Below are 21,176 nucleotides of genomic sequence, written 5' to 3' on the forward strand. Positions count from 1 at the left end.
GAATGCTTCTTCTGGGTTAGGGTCATCAAGATGAGGAATAGGAGAAAAAAGAAGTTAAAAGTAACAAAATAGTGACACCAAGAAACCGTATGCTTTATTTTCCATCTTCCTGCAGACATACAATGTCTTCAGTGAGGACATCCTGGAGTACACAGGCCTGAATCGTCAGTTTCTCTTCCGACGCTTGGACCCCTTCACACTCTACACCCTGACCCTGGAGGCCTGCACCAGGGCGGGCTGTGCACACTCGGCGCCCCAGCCTCTCTGGACGGAGGAAGCCGCCCCCGACTCTCAGCCGGCCCCCACCATCCAGTCTGTGGGCTCCACCAGCGTTGAGCTGAGCTGGTCGGAGCCCATTAAACCCAACGGAAAGATAGTTCGCTATGAAGTGATTCGCAGATGCTTCGAGGGAAAAGCTTGGGGGAATCAGACAATCCAGGCTGATGAGAAAATTGTTTTCATAGAATCTAATACTGAGAGGAATACATTTATATATAATGACACAGGTCTGCAGCCATGGATGCAGTGTGAATACAAAGTTCACACTTGGAACTCAGCTGGCCACGCCTGCAGCTCTTGGAGTGGGGTGAGGACCAGGCAGGCACCTCCAGATGGCCTCTGTCCACCTGAGGTAGCCCAGGTATCTGTGAATCCCCCCAAAGTGCTGATTGCCTGGGTCCCTCCAGAGCAGCCTAATGGCATCGTCCAGTCCTACAGGCTGCAGAGGAATGGAGTGTTCTATCCTTTCAGCTTTGATGCTGTGACTTTCAATTACACAGATGAGAAGCTGCTCCCTTTCTCCACTTACAGCTATGGGGTCACAGCCTGCACCAGCGGGGGCTGCTCTGCCAGCACGACCACCAGCATCACAACCCTTGAGGCTGCCCCTGCAGGGGTCCACCCTCCGGCTCTGAGGACCATCAGCGCCACTCAGATAAATGTATCTTGGTCCCCACCATCGATTCAGAATGGAGAGATCACTCAGTATTTACTCAGGTTGGATGGTAAAGAGTATCTCGCTGGGCAGAACCTGACTCTGTTGGTTTCCCACCTGCAGCCTTATACGCAGTATAATTTCTCCCTGGTGGTGTGTACCAAGGGAGGCTGCACAGCGAGCATGCCAGAATCTGCCTGGACAATGGAGGCCCCACCACAGAACATGGACCCTCCAAAACTGCAAGTTACGGGCTCAGAATCCATAGAAATCACCTGGAAACTGCCCAGAATCCCAAATGGCCGGATCAGAAGCTATGAGCTGAGGAGGGATGGCACAATTGTGTACACTGGCCTGGAAACTCGGTACCATGACTTTACTCTCACCCCAGGTGTGGAGTACGGCTATACGGTGATGGCCAACAACAGTCAAGGGGGTGTTTTGAGTCCACTTGTCAAAGATCGAACCAGCCCCTCAGCGCCTTCAGGGATGGAACCTCCGAGATTGCTGGCCAAGGGCCCTCAGGAGATCTTCGTGACCTGGGATCCTCCAGTAAGGACAAATGGTCGTATTGTCAACTATACCCTCTTCATCCGTGACCTGTTTGAAAGAGAAACAAAAATCATACACATAAACACAACTCATAATTCCTTTGGTCCACAGTCGTTCATGGTAAACCAGTTGAAACCATTTCACAGGTAAGTAACTGACTCTGGGTTTACTGAGAACAAGCCACTGTCTCTTTCTATTACATGAACCCTTGGTCAGTTCCAATGAAGACCAAGAGCAAAATGTGTGATGCCCTCCAACCCCTCATCCATTTAACCATCCAAGTAGACTAACCATATCCTTATCCAGCCCAAAGCTGCTTGCATAACTTCTGGAGAGCAAAAGTCTTGCAGATGACATTTTGAGAGTCAGCTGTTTAGAAATGTCTGCAACTCATCACAATGTCTGGAACCAAGTAGCGGAGAGATGCCATCACTTCCCTGAGTCTGGTCCCCTCTGGAAACAGGCCAGCCCCTGGGCAGTTCTAAGAACACCAGTGGGTTTATCTGACCTAGGCTCTGAGGAAAAGGAGGTATTATTTTAAACAATAAAACAAGTAGCAGGCAATGAGAGCTGTTGCCTGCCAGGGTTGGACTGATCCAAAATTTGTTCTGGAGAAAGCACTCCTTATTGAATCCAACACATCTTCCAGGAATGATGAGGCTCCTCTGACTATTTCTGTAGCTCCTTAGCATCCCCTCAGCTCTGATCCCATAGTTTCTTGGGACAGTGCCACTTCGGCAGCTCACGTTTCGTCAGTGGCCCCCTCTGGGCTCTCTGATGAGCACGGCTGTGTGTTGCTTTCCACACAAAGGAATCTGACCACCGGTGCTCTTCCCATAGCTTAAAGAATTGCTTGACTTTTTTCCACATCATATTTTAGGTAACATGAATCCCCAGCAAGAAGAGTAATAAAAAACATTTTATGCTTAAAATTTAGTAAAATGAACAGAACCACTTAAAAAAATTAAAGGCTAGAAAAGTGTTGATTTCCAACTACCATTCGTAAAATTCAGCTATTATTATAATCTACTGATATGCAGATTAGATCTCTCCTACAATTATCTCTGATATATAGTGCTGTTGAAATGAAACATTTGCAGTCCTGTGCATCTCCTCATGACAATTATTTAGGGTCACATTAAATATTAAACAGTAATTAAAACTTCCACAGGTATCTTCCATAGCTAATCCGCATGCTGTGTGAGCTGGCTTTCATCTTACTCTGATGCAGGGTATGAAAAGGGTGCATAGCTGCAGAACTGTACATTTTATCCTGGCGTCCTCTTTACATGACTGGTACCTGCACATTTTAAAGATCATATCAATTTGCTCCCCTTTGAAACTCTTACTAATAAATATTTCTAAGGGAAAAAAAAAAAGTTTCCAGATGTGAGAAGGGTACTTTTCCCAGCCTGAAAAAAGAAAATCTTATTTTTCTGAGACACTTAGGCATGTAAGACAATGAGAGATGTCCCTTGACTGTCCACTGTGTAACTGAAGATGTAAGTGACATAAATGACTTAAAATATCTGTGGAATATTACTCAGCCCTAAACAAAAAATGTAGTCATTTGCAATAATATGGGTAGGCCTGGAGGGTATTACCTTTAGTTGAAATAAGGTGCACAGAGGAAGACAAAGGTTGTATGTACTCACTTACACGTGGAATCTGAAAAAACAAGCAAACAAATACAACAAACCAGAAACAAGAGAGCAAACTAGTGTTTCCAGTGAATAGGGGGGTAAGGGATGGGCAAGATAGATGAAGGGGGTATTATACTACTAGGTATAAAATAAAGAAGCTAAATGGATGTAATGAACAATGCAGGAAACGTTGCCAATATTTTATAATAATTTTATATAGAATGTAAACAGTAAAAACATCAAATCATACACCAAAAATAAAAGCAAAATATCACTTCTATATGAAGTGGGATTTATGTCATTCGGGGTTTTCCCAGCAGATTAACATTTACTGAATACTGCAAATTAGTGTGCCCTCCTTGGGGTACCCCCAGCTGGTCAGTAGGAAGAAGGATCCTAGGAACACTCTAAGAAGTGGAAAGAATCTGACCCAGAATTTTTTAATCCCCACAAGTAATCCAGAAAGCAAATATTTCATATGTGAGAAATCAAAACTAATTCTCAGAATCACTTAGAAGTCTGATGTTCTATTCACAGCTGTGATTTGTTCACCAGTAAACTGGCAGCCCGTCATGGTGGAGATGGGCATGGGAGGAGAGGAAGGGAGGGGGAGCAGAAAAGGGAAGCAAGAGACTCCCCAAAGGGAGAGAAAACTGTAATTAAGAAGAGGGGAGGGGAACAGAAAGAGCAAGAAAGTGAACAGAAGGCGGGGATTGTCTGGAGGAGGTAAAGCAGGAAATAGAAGAGGGAATGGCCAGAAGCTAAAATAAATAAAATAAAGGGAGAGAGGAAGGTGGCTGGGGCTTGAGGGGAAATTAGGGGTGTCATAAAGTCCGCTGGGCACGGAAAAGAGGAGGAAAGCACTTATTTGCAACCGCAGGCACTTAACACTAACAAAAGCCCTTTTTGCTGAAAGGGAAAAGTCCCTGGTATGTAAATAGACCTTTCCCAGTGGCAGGAGACCAGCTCTGAGGCAAAACATAATTGATTGGTTGAGTTTAACTAGATGGTGATAAGGTGTCTCTGTGATTGATAATCTGGTGTGTAGCTGGGTTAACTTTGGCCCCAAAAGGTCTCTGTGTGGTGTAAGGGAGCCTGTTCTAAGATGTTGGGTATCAGGTGAGGGGATTTATTACCACGGAGACCTTTACTCCATGACGTTCTTTCCTGACCTGAAATTGTTCCTGGGGAATCATTTAGCTCCAACTGCAAAGGGAGGAGGAGCCCAGGGTTGCTGAAAATGCGTTCAAATTCCCCAGATCTGTGTTCTTCCTCCCTGTAGTAAGTAATTCTACAGAGTACCAGAATTTTCCTGAAAAGTATCTTGAAAGTGTATTGATTCTGTGCATTCCTGTTTAGGGAAGAATCGTGCCCACCCTTTCCAGATAGGTGAGGATCTTTGCTTTAGTTTGGAAAGCCAAGAGGCTTGAAAATGCTCTAAAATTTCCATAGAAACATGACTTTGTTGACTTTGAAAAGGGCTTATTATAGATAAGGATAAATATAAAGGTATCTGTCTTTCCCCCCCCACCCCCAGAAAACACTTGGTCTTTTAAAGATTCTTCCCATGAAAATAGATTTTGCCAATAATGGGTCATTTCTGCCTTGTGTCCTGAAGGTATGAAGTTCGAATCCAAGCCTGCACCAGGCTGGGCTGTGTGTCAAGTGACTGGACGTCCATAGAGACCCTGGAGGTTGCACCGCAGCAGCAACCCCCTCCCCATCTAGAGGTGCAGATGGCTCCAGGGGGGTTCCAGCCCACCGTTTCCCTTCTGTGGACAGGACCCCTCCAACCAAATGGAAAAGTTTTATATTATGAATTGTACAGAAGACAAATAGCAACTCAGCCTGAAAAGTCAAAACCAGTGCTAGCCTACAACGGAAGCTCAAGCTCTTTTATGGATGTCGAACTACTGCCTTTTACAGAGTATGAATACCAGGTAAGAAGCGGGTGTTATCAACCCACTCTCAGATGGCGGGCACACATCAGTGCCTACTTGAAGAATTGCTTGCTGTCTATAAAGTCACTTAAAGAAACATGGGGCTTAAGGAGTTTAATAATATTCTTTTTTAAAAAAACTTAAGCAGTAAATGGGGCTTCCCTGGTGGCTCAGACGGTAAAGCATCTGCCTGCAATGCGGGAGACCCGGGTTCGATTCCTGGGTTGGGAAGATCCCCTGGAGAAGGAAATGGTAATCCACTCCAGCACTCTTGCCTGGAAAATCCCATGGACTGAGGAGCCTGATAGGCTACAGTCCATGGGGTTGCAAAGAGTCGGACACGACTGAGCGACTTCCCTCACGACTGAGCGACTTCACTAAGCAGTAAATGAGGGAGGAAAAGGCGTATTCATTTGCCTTCTTCGTTTTCTTGATTCTTGATCCATGTGATACATGCTTGTTATTCCCAGGTAGATTTCAGGTGAAGTATTAGCATTTCTTATTAATGAGGTGGTTTCTATCATTAAGCTTCTTTCTGTCAGTGTTGCCTTGGCTGCAAATACTCCTTGTGAAAAGATCACTTTGAAGATAACTCATGAATTGTAAAGAGAGAAAATAAAATCTAATGAGCAAGTGTCTCCAGCCCCTGTGCTGAGAAAAGTCTAGTGGAAACAACTAATCTGGGCATGAGAATGAAATAAATTTTGTAGGAGCACAGCCTAAAAAAAGAGGACTTTACATACCCCTAAAAAGCCAGGTAGAGAAGGCAATGGTACCCCACTCCAGTACTCTTGCCTGAAGAGTCCCATGGACAGAGGAGCCTGGCAGGCTGCAGTCCATGGGGTCGCTGAGGGTCGGACACGACTGAACGACTTCACTTTCACTTTTCACTTTCATACATTGGAGAAGGAAATGGCAGCCCACTACAGTGTTATTGCCTGGAGAATCCCAGGGACGGGGGAGCCTGGTGGGCTGCCGTCTATGGGGCTGCACAGAGTCGGACACGACTGAAGCGACTTAGCAGCAGCAAAAAGCCAGGAATGAAGAATACTCTGAAGGTATTTTGAAATCAATAGAAGACTTCCCTTAGGTTTGTTTTGTTTGCCGTCAGAGTGCATTTGCAGTTTTCTTGTAACAAGCAGCCCCCGTTCCTGTGCGGGAGTGACTCCCCACCCGTGCTCAGGCTTCAGGCTTGGTGGCAGTGTTAATCAACACGTCAGGCTGTCATGTAGCCAAGTGGTGGGCACCTGAGTCATATTCAGCCCCTCAGACTTGCCTGGGGCTTGATCTCCAGCAAAGTGACTCAGAATTTTAAAAGGTGGAACTAACTCAAGGTAAAATATCTCTAATTTCAGTCCAAAAGCTTTTCTTATCCTTGCCATTTCCAAGCCTGGTTCCTCAACTGTTCTTTTAATTACACATCCCTTGGTATCTGAGGGTGGGGTTGGCTCCAGGAACCCTACAGATACCAAAATCTGTATAAATTGGCATAGTATTTGCATATAACCTACACACAGCCTCTTCAGTTTAATTCATCTCTAGATTATTTATAATACCTAATACAATGAAAGTGCCACATAAATAGGTGTAAATACAGTATAAACACTATGTAAATAGCTGCAGGCACATGGAAAATTCAAGATTTATTTTTTGGAGTTTTTGTCAAAAACTTTTTTATTGAATCCATGGATACAGAAGTCATGAATAAGGAGAGCTGACTGTGCTCCCAATAAGCTCCCTTTTGCTTAAGTCAGAATCAGCTTCTCTTGCTTACAGTTTCAAAGGAAGCTTGCTGAATGATGCAAGCACTATGTGCCCGGCAGAAGACCAAGTACAATTTTCTAAAAGAGGAAACTGAGCCTCTTAGGAAACTAAGCCAAGAGCTTACCATAACCAGAAATAATAAAACCACAAAGTCAGCAGGAATATGGTGAGCAAATCAATGGGGACAATGACCAGAGGTAACATTTTAAGTGTCAAAGGAATATGTTTTAGGCCTATAATATATGGGACAAATTTCCCAGTGAAGTTAGTAAGAATTGAGACTATAAATTCATTTTTGAATGGTTTGGAGATGTACACAGATAGAAATCCATAACCCCTTGTTTGTAATCCCAAATCTAAAAATGTCTTAAAAACAAGATTTTATCTAGGTTTGGCACAACTCATTTAGCAGCAAAACCCATTCTAAACAAACCTGAAGCTATTTATAGCATTTATTTATCCAATTTAAAGTGAATATTTATGTATTTTACCTCAGAAACATTATGTTTTATTACAAGAGCATTCTGGGGCCATTGCAAAATATACAGTGTGTGCATGTTAATAACTCCAAAACTTACAGAACAGGTATTTAAAAACACATCAATTCCCAAGGGTTTATGGTAAGGATTGTGACTTATGTCATGGAGGAACAAAATACCCATTGATGCCACAGTTGGAAACAGAATTTGGTTAAAAACAGCTAGAACCTATGTAGCCATCTTTTTGTGCTTTATCATTATCTTTACAGGAAAGTGTCAAGTTATCAGAGACTCTCTGTCAATTATCTAGCCTGCTTTATGAATAAAACTGCACCTTTGGAAGAGAACTGGATGGAATCAGCATAAGATATTGATATTTGGCCTCTCTTTAGACAAAGCTAAGTGATCCGTGGATACTAAAAGTGAACCAGTGATTATAGCTTCTTTGGCATCAAGTGTCATTGAGTTAAATAATTGGCTGCGTCATCTGTAAAGTCTTAGCTAAATTTTCTAAGGAATGGTAAACCCCAAGCGTGTGCCTTAACTCTGTCAGTTTTCTCACTGTTGGAGGACGGAGGGAATGAAATGTGCTCACTGAACTGAGAAGGTATCTTGAGACCAAAAAATGAAACAGGCTTCTCCATAGAATCAATTTATTATATTTACAGGCTCAGCTGGTAAAGAATCTGCCTGCAATGTGGGAGACCTGGGTTCGATCCCCAGGTTGGGAAGATCCTCTAGAGGAGGGAAAGGCTACCCACTCCAGCATTCTGGCCTGGAGAATTCCATGGACTGTATAATCCATGGGGTCTCAAAGAGTTGGACACGACTGAGCGACTTTCAGTCACTCACTCACTCATGGCATATTTGGGCTTCCCTGATAGCTCAGTTGGTAAAGAATCCACCTGCAATGCAGGAGACCTGTTTCAACTCCTGGGTCAGGAATATCCACAGGAGAAGGGATAGACTATCCTCTCCAGTATTCTCGGGCTTCCCTTGTGGCTCAGCTGGTAAAGAATCTGCCTGCAATGCGGGAGACCTGGGTTCGATCACTGGATTTGGAAGATCCTCTGGAGAAGGGAAAGGCTACCCACTCCAGTATTCTGGCCATTTAGGAGAATTCCATGGACTGTATAGTCCATGGAGTCACAAAGACATGACTGAGTGACTTTCACAGGGTGGGATTGGGCAGGCAAAGACCCAGAAGCATTGGCAGCTGTACTGTGTATCATGAAGGGACCGTTGGGACAATTTTATAGTTAACCTAAAGTAGGGGATACGTGCTGAGAAACAGGATGTGCATTTCTAAGTCAGGGTTTATGAATGGGTAACTAGTTTTGTTACCTATTAGAATATTCATTGGAAGGACTGATGAAGCTGAAACTCCAAAAATTTGGCCACCTGATGTGAAGAACTGACTCATTAGAAAAGATCCTGATGCTGGGAAGAATTGAAGGCAGGAGGAGAAGGGGACGACAGAGGATGAGATGGTTGGATGGCATCACAGACTTGATGGATATGAGTATGGGCAAGCTCTGGGAGTTGGTGATGGACAGGGAAGCCTGGTGTGCTGCAGTCCATGGGGTTACCAAGAGTCAGACATGACTGAGTAAACTGAACTGAACTAGTTTTGTGAGAACTGGGAATATCTCAGCAAAGGTCTTTATCATTGTTTGGAGAGTAACAGAGCACAGAGGCCTCCTGGTCCTAATGATTATTAAACAATATATTAACTACAAGCCCTTGATGACAGAGAAGTGATTCACTGCACAGTACAGTCCTGGGTAGGGTCAGTGGAAGGACAGGAAAAAATGTATGAGCCCAGTATGGTGTCAGTGATGCTAACAGGCATACACTCACCAGGAGCTAAGAATAACCAGGTACCAAGGGACCCAGATTTCAGAGGAGAGATGAGTTAAGAACCTCAGGCTATGCTGTCTATTATGTAACTGTTACTACCAGCCCTGTGTCATGTTCTTCCTCCATATTCAGTTCACCTAAATGAAATTATTTAATTTGATTTTCATTTGATTTCTAATTTGTATTTACTAGCTAATCCCATGTTATATAGAAAACAGGAGAAAAAAATCTAGCCTATCAGCCCCAAAACCCAGTTCTTACAAGAAATATTTTGAAAAATATAGATTAAATGCCAAAATAAATGAACTAAAATATTGGATTTATTTAGCCTGTGCAAATGCTGAGTCTTTATAGATCCTGAGTTATCTTACAGAAGTCATTTAGGAAGTAATGTACTAAAAGAATTGATTTCCCTTTAACAAAGAACATTTTGTCTTTGAGATGAATTTGAATTGTTCTCAAACCTGTCTAAGGGTTACTTTTCTGCAAGTTGCTTTTTAGAAAGCACCTTTATTGTCCTAAAATCATCAGTTTACCCACCATGCCAGTGATTTGACTGACCCTCCTACAGAGGATTGTGTTTTGAGATAATCCATATATTTGTAGGAGATGAAAACAAAGAACTTAGAAACTGCCCAGAGATAGAAACCTATTCCATCAGAAGCATGGTAATGATCTGTGGTTGGGTAGGTGGCCATCCACCTGATGTGCCTAGTGGGTATCAGATGGCCCCCTATTATTGTATTCATACCTGGTTTTGAGTTAAATCATTGATGGCAGCTTCAAAAATTTAGTTATGTGGGAAGAAGAAGACAGTATTCCCTATGTTATCACATAGAGGGGCCCTGCTACTTGCCACTTACAAACTCAATTACATACTCACAAATGTCAATAGAATGGAAAGATGCCTTTAATCAACAATGTAGCTGTACACCTCTGATTGAGACCTGAATCCAGTCTTTTAACTGATATCGTACCTGGTCTCAGGTTCTTAATGTCTGTCTCATTGCAGAAAGAATTCAGTGAGAGACAAAGTAGATTTATTTAGAGAGAAATACTCCACAGACTGTGGTCCATCTCAGAAAGTGAGAGACCTTGAAGTATGATGTGGTTAATTTTTATGGGCTGGGTAATTTCATAGGCTAATGAGTGGGGGGAATATTCTAGCTATTTTGGGGAAGGGGATGGGGATTTTCAGGAATTGGGAATCCCACTTTTTAACCTTTGTGGTCTGTTTTGTATCTGTCATGACATCTGTGGGTGTGTCATTTAGCTTGCTGACATGTTACAGTGAGCATTTAATGAGACTGAAGTTCCACTGGATGTTAAATCTTCTGCCATCTTGGACCTTGCTGGTTTTAAACGATTTTTTTTCATGGTGGGCTGCAGTCCATGGGGTCGCTAAGAGTCGGGCACGACTGAGCAACTTCACTTTCACTTTTCACTTTCACGCATTGGAGAAGGAAATGGCAACCCACTCCAGTGTTCTTACCTGCAGAATCCCAGGGACGGCGGAGCCTGGTGGGCTGCCGTCTATGGGGCCGCACAGAGTTGGACACGACTGAAGCGACTTAGCAGCAGCAGCAGCATAGTGTCATTCTTTTAAATGTTGTGCGCCCTGCCCCCTTCCCTCTTATTTCAAGAATAGCAGCAATCTGGAAGGATGGTAGATTTAGCATCCCCGAAAAACTGTCTCAGAAGATTCTGTTCGGTCATGAAAGCTTTTAATGTCAGATAATCATTGACACAGAGGATCAGAGTCATTGTCCCCTGCTGTGAGCAGGCTTGTGATCGTCCTCTAGATCTTATCTTGTTCACACAGTCTGATCACACAGTTTGTTCAGGAGATTACTGAAGGGGAAGCTAGGGGAGAGACCTGGTCATCTGTTAATTACTTAGTCTTCATTTCTATTTCTTTGATCTAAGGAAGGAACCAACAAATTAGGCTAGGTCAAAAGATGTGCTTGGGCTGGAGTGGAGTAGAGCATGGGAGTGCTTGCTTTAAAAGTTAGTTACAATATACCTTTGCTAAAATAAGAAAAGCGGCTTCCTGCCGAGGGTGGTTTCCTGCAAAGAGCGGCTGACAAATCCCCACTTGTCAGAACATCAGTCCATTTCTGTGGGATTAGGGGTGAAGTTCTATCTTCTGTGATTTCTTCATGCTGATACAGGGCACTGTATTCTCAGAGTGGAAGATGTCAGCATGGGTCTAGAGCATCTCTTTGCTGACTGTTTTTGTTGCCCCCTTACACATACAGACAGAGCAAGCTACAATTATTATGATACCTACAAAGATATAGAGTAGTAATGTTAATGCCATCCCCTTGAGACCAGTTCTTGGAATTGTGCTAGCCACAGATTCAGTACTGCTCAAGATGGAGCAGCTTATATCATAGCTCCAGTCAGATCATCACGCAGTTAGCTTTCTTCTTCCCGGGACTGTTGTAAGAATATCTGTAAAACAAGTCAGAAATATGCATCAGACTCTGAGTCTGTGACTCTGTTGTCCTAATCGTTTACTGTTAGGTTTGGTACTTGCATGGGAGGAGACCCTGCAGGGTTTTGCTCCAGTCCACCTCGTCTATATTAATTCTTTGACCTGATGACCAATGATAGACCTCTGGGCAAGAGAATAGTGCATGGATAAATTCTGATAAACAGGAGGGTCAAAAAGTATCTGGAGAAAGAGATTCTTACTGAGAGGGGGAGAATCATTTGCTACAGAAGATTTGGGAGGCAAAATGGTCACCTCATAATGACTCATGCAACCAATTTGGGAAGTAGCATGTTTGAAGCAGGCAAAAGCTGTGTGACTTTACAAGCATTTCCAAAGTTTTCAGTAATACCTCAAAATTGGATACCCTAAAGGTAGTAGACTCAGGATTTATAGTACAAAAGAATTGCCTAAAGAGTGCATTCACAATGCAAATACCCAGGGGTGGGGACAGAGATTCCCAGAAATCTGCATTTTTACCCAGCAGCTTAGATGGTCCACATCCTCTCTTTTTTGAGAAATACTGCCCCGGAGGGTACAGGGATGTTGCTATGCTACTTAAGCTCGATTTTCAGGTGCTGATTTCTTAAATCAGTGGTTCTCATCCCTGACTGCACATTAAAATCACCTGGGGAACTTTAACAACATTCCGGTTGCCAAGGCCCCATCCCCCTGTAGTTCTAATTCTGGGGTGGGTCCAGGCTTCGGTGCATTTCAAAAGGTCCCCAGGTGACTCTAATGTACAACCAGGGTTGAGAATTATAGTCCTAAAGCATCGTAAACTGATTGCCTAAGTAAGTGAACCCAGCTCCCCACAAGTGCCTAATTTACATGATGATAATTGATGGCCAGCCTATTTACCTTGGTCTGTCCATGACTTCCCTGAACCAGTTCTCTTTATTGTTTTGGTATGAAGCTGGAAAGAGGAACAGAATATATAACCTGCTAAAGCTCATGTCTTCAATTAATCAAATAATTTCATTTGCACTTCCTCTTGGATGTTGTTTGGTTATGGTTGTTATTTCATTTTGTTTTTTTTCTCATTTGGGAGGCCTGGATTTTGGTGAGAAGAGTTAACACGACCGTCATTGAAAATGGGAATTTTCTAGTTTGATTCATTTCAACACAGCTTCCAGATTGCTGGGTTTCATAAAACGAGTGATGATCTATAAATCACAGAAATTTGGAATTTTTTGAAAAAAGGTTTATTTATGGCTGCACTGGGTCTCTGTTGCTGTGGGAGGGCTTTCTCTAGTTGTGGCAGAGGCTTCTCTCCGTTGCCGTGTGCAGACTTCTCATTGCAGTGGCTTCTCTTGTTGCGGAGCATGGGCTCTAAGGCCTGAGGGCTCTAGGGTGTTGACTCAGTGGTTGTGGCATTTGGACTTAGTTGCTGTCTGGCATGTGGGATCCTCCCAGACCAGGGATGGAACCTGTGTCCCCTCCATCTTCCCCTCCATCAGCAAGCAGACTCTAAATGAATAGACCACCAGGGAAACTCAGAAATTTGGAATTAAAAAAATATATATTTCACAAGGATAAATGGGCTGACTTTGCTGAGTGATGAAGTGCAGGTTCTCACCAAAGAATAGACATTTGTGAATTTCAGATACAATTTTGTTTACCAAAACCCAATTTTCAAACAACTCTGCAAATGTGTGGACCGTACATAAATGAGATGCCTCTTTGCTAAATGAAATTCTTCCAGTGCACAGACCTTTTCCTTAAATAGAGATTATAGGCTTGCTAGAGGATGAGATGGCTGGATGGCATCACTGACTCGATGGACATGAGTCTGAGTGAACTCCGGGAGTTTGTGATGGACAGGGAGGCCTGGCGTGCTGCGATTCATGGGGTTGCAAAGAGTCAGACACGACTGAGCGACTGAACTGAACTGAACTGATGCTACAAAATACTTACACATTTGGTAGGAATTTTTTTTTTTTCACAGACAATACTCATTTCTATCATCAATGCTTTCAAAATTGGGATGTACAAATATATATGATATAAAAGCTCCACAGATTCTATGTGGGGAAGTTCTTAATTGTTCAGCAAGCAAATTAAGATAGCAGTCTCTCCACAGGCTTCAGAGAGGGACCTGGGCGTGTATCTGCTTTTATAAGAAGCCTCAGCTTTGGCCTGCGGGGAGAGAGCTGAGGCCAGTGAGTGGTTCTCAGTAACTGCGCCTTCATATTCATACACCCGCTTAAGGCCAGGATGACTCATCATGGATTTACGAGGGCTGTCATGGCTCCCCTTTCATTGAATCCTGCTGTCAGTGACTTAATTCGCTTTCCTGAAACTTCCCCACTTTGACAGATTTTTTTCGATAAGCACCCCCACACACACAGGGTCTCTGAAGGCTTCTGGGGCCTCGTGACTGGATGACTGAGACACAGCAAGTAGCCTTGGAGGAAATCCCACGTGTGACTCACTGGCGTGTGGGTCTAATCTCTGAGCCGCCCAGAGCGGCAGTCTGCTACTTACTAACAGACTGACACTGCCCCCAAACAGTTCTGTCTGAGGATTTATGCAGGAGAGGCTGGGAGGAATGGCTATGGGGGAGATGTACTGGGGGTCCCTACTGCTCCTGCCCCAAGCGCTATGTGACGACTCCAGGAGGGGACAGTGGAGGCCTTCTCTGCACCAGCCCCCACGGAAGGTTCCCACAGTGTGGGTGACAAGCTATCAACAGAAGGCAGGAGCAGAAAGGATGGCAGGTTTTAGTTCTTTATCCCTATTTCTGGATCCTTGAGCAAATTAACTTCCTTCAGCCTTTCCTCACCTGGAAGTAGCAGCTCTTTCCAGTTCTAGATTCTGGGGCCCTAAGTGGGGGGTCATCTCCAAGCACACGCTTTTAAAAATTCTCATCAGGGACTTCTGTGGCAGTCCAGTGGTTAAGATTCCGTATTTCCACTGCAGAGGGCATAGGTTCATTCCCTGGTCGGGGAAATAAGATCCCATGTGCCTCTCAGTATGCCCAAACAAACAACAACAAAATTAAAAATTCCCATGAAACGTTAGCTTCTCTTGATTGGCCTTGGTCATCTATAATTTGAAAACCTCATAGAATACATGCTGACCCTAAGCAACTTGATTTTCTAATAGTATTTAGGTGTAAGTTGTATCAAAGCATGTACGTGTATAAACAGCAAGATCCTGTTGTACAGCACAGGGAGCTATATTCAGTTCCCCTGTGGTAAACCATCATGGAAAAGAATATGAAAAGGAACACATGTATGTATAAGTGAGTCACTTTGCTGTATAGCCGAAATTAGCACAACATTGGAAATCAACTATAATTCAATACAATTTTTTTAAAAAGTCAGTGAGGCTGTGAGACCAGTTTATATACTAATAGTCATGTCATTGTGCTTAGTCGCTCAGTCATGTCTGACTCTTTTTGACCCCGTGGACTGCAGCCCTCCAGGCTCCTCTGTCCATGGGGATTCTCCAGGCAAGAATACTAGAGTGGGTTCCCATGCCCTCCTCCAGGGGAACTTCCCAACCCAGGGATTGAACCCAGGTCTCCCACATTGCAGGTGGATTCTTTACCATCTGAGTCACCAGGGAAGCCCAAGAATACTGGAGTGGGTAGCCTATCCCTTCTCCAGGGGATCTTCCTGACCCAAGAATCGAACTGGAGTCTCCTGCATTGCAGACAGGTTCTTTACCAGCTGAGCTACCAGGGAAGCCCAGTCATGTCACCACCAAAATGGATATATGAGAAGATCAGTAGCGATGCTTCTGAAACCTAGTTTATTTACTAGTAGATTTATCGAATGAATTAGAAGTATATTGTAAAATATAAATGGAAATACATAACAAACCTAATTTATTTAGTTCACTAAATAAGAGTCCCACATAAGTCCTTGAGAAAATTTACATCATCCATATGGTATCCATATGGTATCATAACTATTTTGCTATAATTGGTAGAAAGACAATTTTCCCTTAAACGGAAGACAGTTGCTTCTATTCACTTGTCTGGGAAAGGGACTAAAGACGTTCCTTGAAACCAAGGAAAAGGTGCACTTTTCTGTCTCTGAAGAATCTCTCTCAAAATGCAGGACTTGATGCTGTTAGATTCATCCCTTATCTCCTTTCTTTGCCTCAGATTGTCTTTATTGGGCTTCATTCCATACCAGTCTCTCTCCAGGCATCAGAGAAAATTACTACCCCAGTGCTTCCTGACTCAAACCTTCTCTGTGTTTCGGTTTCCTTGTCTTTGAATTGTGGGTAGAAACACCACTGAACTCCTGGGCTTGCTTTGGAATTAAATGTGTTGAAACATGAATGTGCTTAGGTCAGTACCTCATACATAGAAACTATTCACACCGAACAGTAATAACAGCTAGTATTATGATAACTGTCCCACTTCAGAGTGGAAATGATCTTGGGTGGCCTCGGCCTGCAGGGGCTTGAAGCAGGATTTCAGTTCCTGGCTAGAGATTGAAGTTGGCCCATGGCAATGAGAGCCCTGAATCCCAGCCACTAGACTTCTGGGGACCAGTGGCCAATGAAAAGGTCCTGGCCCATCAGCTGTGTAGAAATGAATTTCCACATAGAGACGGAAAGTAGTGAAGCAGGTAACGTGTTTATTAGAAGGAAAAAAAAGTACAGTATGTGTCGATGGACACATGGGTAGACTCAAAGAGAGTTATGCCTTCTCTCTCTTTGGTTTGAATCACTTATGTGGGGCATTTCTTCTGGGTTTCCTTTGGCCAGTCATCTTGCTTTGCCTGCTTCTGAGTCTATTTGGTTTATCTTGGGGTCCTCCCACACGTACGCCCACATCTTTTAGCCAAGATGCCTTCCAGACAAGAGGCCCATGGTAGTCAACATTACTTACTATGGGGTGATACCCCCTCCCTTTTTGACCTCCAGGGAGCCTTTCTGTACCTGTGTAGTCAGGAAGGTCTCCTTGACTTCAAGAATGAAGAATATGTGGTCTTTTATCTCTAATCTGAGTACAGCTCAACTTCCTCTTGGAAGAGACATCAACTGTTCAGTCTGGGGCCCATCTATCTCCTGCCTCAGTAAGGACTTCTCTCTCCCTCTATCTATAGGTCAATCAAGGGCAGGAATCTTTTTTTTTTTTTCTAATTAATTAATTTTTGGCTCTGCTGGGTCTTCACTGCTGCACTGACTTCTCTCCAGTTGCAAAAGGCGGGGGCTACTCTCTAGTTTTGGGTCACTGGCTTCCCATTGAAGTGGCCTCTTCTGTTGCAGAGTACAGGCTCTAGGGCACGTGGACTTCAGTGGTGGCAGTGCCCAGACTCGAGAGCTTAGGCCCAATAGTCATGGTACATGGGCTCCTTGAAATGGGGGATCTTCCAGGATCAGGGATGGAACTCATGTTTCCTGCATTGGCAGGTGGTTTCTTTACCACTGAGCCAACAGAGAAGCCCCAGGACAGGACTCTTACTGATGTACTAACACCTTGCACCTTCTTGTAAACGAGAGGACGGAGAACTGTGATGAAACAGGCCTGGGCATGAGACCCCCTCCTCCACTCAGGGCTTCCTGGGTGGGAGATACCTTTAGCTAAAAACCAGAGCTGCCCCAGAACACTGAACACAGCAGCCCTGCTATGTAGAATAGTTAGAAACCTCATGTTCTCTCGCATTCGATGCTCTCAACCATCCTGTTCTTTCAGGTGAAAATGCTAAGTGAAAATTATGCAGGTTGAGCAAGATACTTAAGTTCTCATAGCCTCACTTGCTCATTAAAAAATGGGTGCATAATGAGAACCCAATTTTGTGTGTGGAGCAGCATGCCTGCTGCATAGTGGAGCCACCTCCCCACTCTACCTTCACTGTTCAGTTACTGAGTCCTGCTCAACCCTGCCACCCCATGGGCTGCAGCACACCAGGCTCCTCTGTCCTCCACCGTCTCCCAGAGTTTGCTCAATTCAGGTCCATTGAGTGGATGATGCTAGCTAATCATCCCATTCTCTGTCGCCCATTTCCCTTTGCCTTCAATCTTTCCCAGCATCAGGGTCTTTTCCAGTGAACAGTATGAAGGATATGACACTGGAAGATGAGCCCCACAGGTTGGAAGGTGTCCAGTATGCTAGTGGGTAAGACCAGGGGGCAGTTACTAATGACTCCAGAAAAATGAAGGAACTGGGCCAAAGCAGAAACTATCCTCAGCGTCTCACTAAATAAAAGAAGGTACTTTCTTCCAAGAGAGAAAAGAGGCAGGTTAAGAAAACTCTTATGTCTCTCAACAGTCATTAATACAATGTTAGAATGCAAACATCTCTAATTAAGAGCACAGTTGGTCCTGAAGATGCAGTGCTCCTTTGATGAAAGAGTTCAACCTTGTCCTTGCTACTCTCTTGCCAGGAAAGGAATAACGTCCATGTTTGCACAGCTCAGATTCCCTCCAACTCTGATAGTCTGATTCCACATTTCTGTGACTAGCGACATGCTTCAAATTGTTTATTTTCTTGTGCCATCACTCTTAACTCATTCCTTTCCTAAGCCTTTTTTTTGTATTACATTTAGAGAAAATTCATTGAGCACCTTGTCTGTTTGGCTTTGGACTTGCATTTAATTAAGTATGAATCCCACTAACGTATTTCTGACCAGTGTGGAGGCTGATGTTTGGTTAGTTTCTCCCATGAGATGTAAGCTGCTCCCACCCACAATTCCCGCAGCTCAAGGTCTTAAATGATTTATTGATATTAGCTGACTCTAGCCGTGCGTGTGCTCTAAAACCCTAGAGCCTGAGTGCCACTGCTTAGACTGAAGGCCGTCAGGACATTCCGTGAACAGAAATCTGAATTCTGCCACTTGGTCCAGGGACTGTGTCCTTTTTAGCCTTCGGGTTTTGTGTTCCAACAGGAGGTCATTTCTACCTGTTTGTACGAGAGCATACAGGAGCAATGCTGGTTCACATATATGCAGGCCCCTGTCTTTTTCTGTCCCTCAGGGTGTCCCCTAGGACTCTATTCCTAAGTCCCTACCAATGGCAATGTCCACATTGCCTTTGAGACAAGTTACTCATCTCAAGATGGGTTGTTTCTCACCCTCCTTCAGACCCAGTTCATTTAAGCCATGTTTGAGCCTCCTGTCTCTTGTTGGAAGCTTCTTTGCTGGACTTAAAGCATTCAATGCAACAAGATTTCCTCTAAGCGAATGTAGATAATGTAGAATTCTGATCTGCCCCCATGGCTCTTCACGACTGGTTCCTGCTCCTCAGGGTAGTTGCAAAAGGAGAAGGCTGTATAAAGTCACCCAAAACTTAGGTCCTGTATGAATATCCAGGAAAGAGTGAGACATATTTCCTTCTTCCCCTTTAGCCTCTAAGCTGAGAATTTCTTAACTTGTCATTATTAAGCACCCACCAAGTTCAAAGTGTATGTTGAGTTGCTGGGATTGGAACTAGAAGCTAAAAACCATGGACTCTACCCCCCAGAGGCTTAAAGTTTAGTTAATAAGGTAAAGAAACACACCCATGAACAATGTACTCATAAAAATACACGGATGGTAGTGTAAGCTGTGAAGACAGAGATTTGAGTGATGGCACAACAGACCTAGGGAGAAACAGACATGTCCTCAACCAGGAACAGCACAGTCTCCACACCAAACCCTCCTGGACACACTCTTTCCACTCTGGCCAGATCGTCTTGAGGAGTTCCTTGATATTAAAGATTGAATATCATACCCTAGGGGCTTCCCAGGTGGTTTAGTGGTAAAGACTCTGCCTGCCAATGCAAGAGATGCAGATTCAATCCCTGAGTGAGGAAGATCCCCCAGAGAAGGAAATGACAACCCACTCCAGTGTTCTTGCCTGCGAAATCCCAGGGGCAGAGGAGGAGCCTGGTGGGCTACAGTCCATGGGGTTGCAAAAGAGTTGGACCTGACTGAGTGAGTAAACATCATCATTCCATAGAGACTATTCAGTCTCGCAAAAAAAATGCTCTTCCATATCTCTCCATTCTCATGAGCAAACGCCTCTCTTAGCCTACCCACCATGATTGGTACCTGGTAAAGGTTCAAAATGTTCTCTCCTTTGTCAATCAGGATTTCAGCAGGAAGTAGCATACTCAAACGTGCATTTAAGGAAAGTTTAATGAAAAGGCTACATATGAGCTGTGGGCAGGATGAAGAGAATCAACAAGGGATGTTGACATACCTAGGGTCTAGCCATCATTGGGAGCTAATACCTTACCCTCTAGACCTAAAGGGGCAAGGGGAAGAAGCTGTTTCTGTAACTCAGTAAATGTTATAACCAGTGGGGAGGGGCTGCCCTGGAGAAGCTGCGTTCATGGAGAAGGAACACAGCCTGTTGCCAAACTGGGATGCCAGAGAGAGAGAAGGAGAAAGTGACAACTCTCTCTTTTTGTAAAGCGGGCCACTGAGCAGAGAAGGGCAGAGAATGGATCTGGAGGCAAAGAGAAAACACCCCAGACATCCCCCATACCCCAAGTGGGTGCTGTTTCTCACCCAAGTTATGACAATGCCTTTCCAGGAGAATTCTTTCTGGGCTGGAAGATCACCTGGCAAACTTTGGCTTGCCACTCTATGATTATTGATAAAACACTTGGTAAATCTAAGTACTTGGACTAATGGTTTATTTCCATTAAATTCCAAACATCTTGATCTCTATGAAGCTGTCACATCTAGAGACAGTAGCAAAAATGTTAACATATTGAAGTAAATCAGATGCCTTCGATGGAAATCTTTAAGAAGACGGTCAAGACTTTATCTTGTAAATTGATTTATCTATCTGTTAATGTATCTGGTCATTACTAAGATGCCTATAAATGTCTAGGAAACTGAACAGTTCTCTCCCAAAGGCATATTTGCCATGAAACTGGAAACAAGATTCTTTTCTTTGAATAATGCATTCCCTTTCTTCACTGTTTCCTTTTTATATATCTTGAGGTACTTTTGAGAAATTTTAATAAGAAGGTAAAATGGAGGATGCCATCCAATCAACAAAGTTTGATGTAGAAGCAATATTCTGAAAAGCCAGGCTTTCATTTATTCTAACCCTCAGAGTTCTAGAGTGGAGAAGTACCCAGAGACAAAGACACAGAGAATATGGGTTGACCTCAGAATACGGTCAGGGTTTTCAAGTCTGTTGTTAATCCATAACAGCTAAATGGACCCAGAAGTGAATTAGAGAATTGCTATTTAGTCTCACTTTCTCAACTAAGAAGTCATATCCTGACTTTTCACACAAATATAATAAAAACCATCATCGTGTATTTAGTGCTTGCCCCACTTCAGTACTCTTGCCTGGAAAATTCCATGGACGGAGGAGCCTGGTAGGCTGCAGTCCATGGGGTCGCTAGGAGTCAGACACGACTGAGCGACTTCACTTTCACTTTTCACTTTCCTGCATTGGAGAAGGAAATGTCAACCCACTCCAGTGTTCTTGCCTGGAGAATCCCAGGGACAGGGGAGCCTGGTGGGCTGCCGTCTCTGGGGTCGCACAGAGTCGGACACGACTGAAGCAACTTAGCAGCAGCAGCAGCATGTACTGCTAAGGACT

General features: G+C 43.8%; 1 protein-coding gene and 1 long non-coding RNA gene across 3 annotated transcripts in view; one reads left to right on the top strand and one right to left on the bottom strand.

Annotated features, from left to right (window-relative positions):
* Nucleotides 1–443: 443 nt before the first annotated feature.
* Nucleotides 444–21,176, top strand: part of LOC147356930 (usherin-like) — a 78,834-nt gene continuing 58,101 nt past the window's right edge. Inside the window, exons 1-2 of the mRNA XM_086345330.1 lie at nucleotides 444–1,632; nucleotides 4,748–5,069. Of these exons, the coding sequence (XP_086201456.1) occupies nucleotides 521–1,632; nucleotides 4,748–5,069 (1,434 nt within the window). The 5' untranslated portion in view covers nucleotides 444–520. The remainder of the gene's footprint in view (nucleotides 1,633–4,747; nucleotides 5,070–21,176) is intronic.
* LOC147356931 (uncharacterized) lies at nucleotides 10,880–14,372 on the bottom strand. 2 transcript variants are annotated; one of them, XR_015143638.1, is made up of 3 exons: nucleotides 13,584–14,372; nucleotides 12,147–13,136; nucleotides 10,880–11,626 (listed from the first exon to the last, which is right to left on the bottom strand). It is a non-coding gene; the product is annotated as an uncharacterized LOC147356931 (long non-coding RNA). The 2 variants fall into 2 exon arrangements; XR_015143637.1 differs by having other exon boundaries at nucleotides 13,381–14,370.

This window comes from Bos grunniens, chromosome 16 (genome assembly GCF_055505025.1).
Source record: "Bos grunniens cultivar Pamir isolate PY7600 chromosome 16, Bosgru_T2T1.0, whole genome shotgun sequence".
Lineage (NCBI taxonomy): Eukaryota > Metazoa > Chordata > Mammalia > Artiodactyla > Bovidae > Bos > Bos grunniens.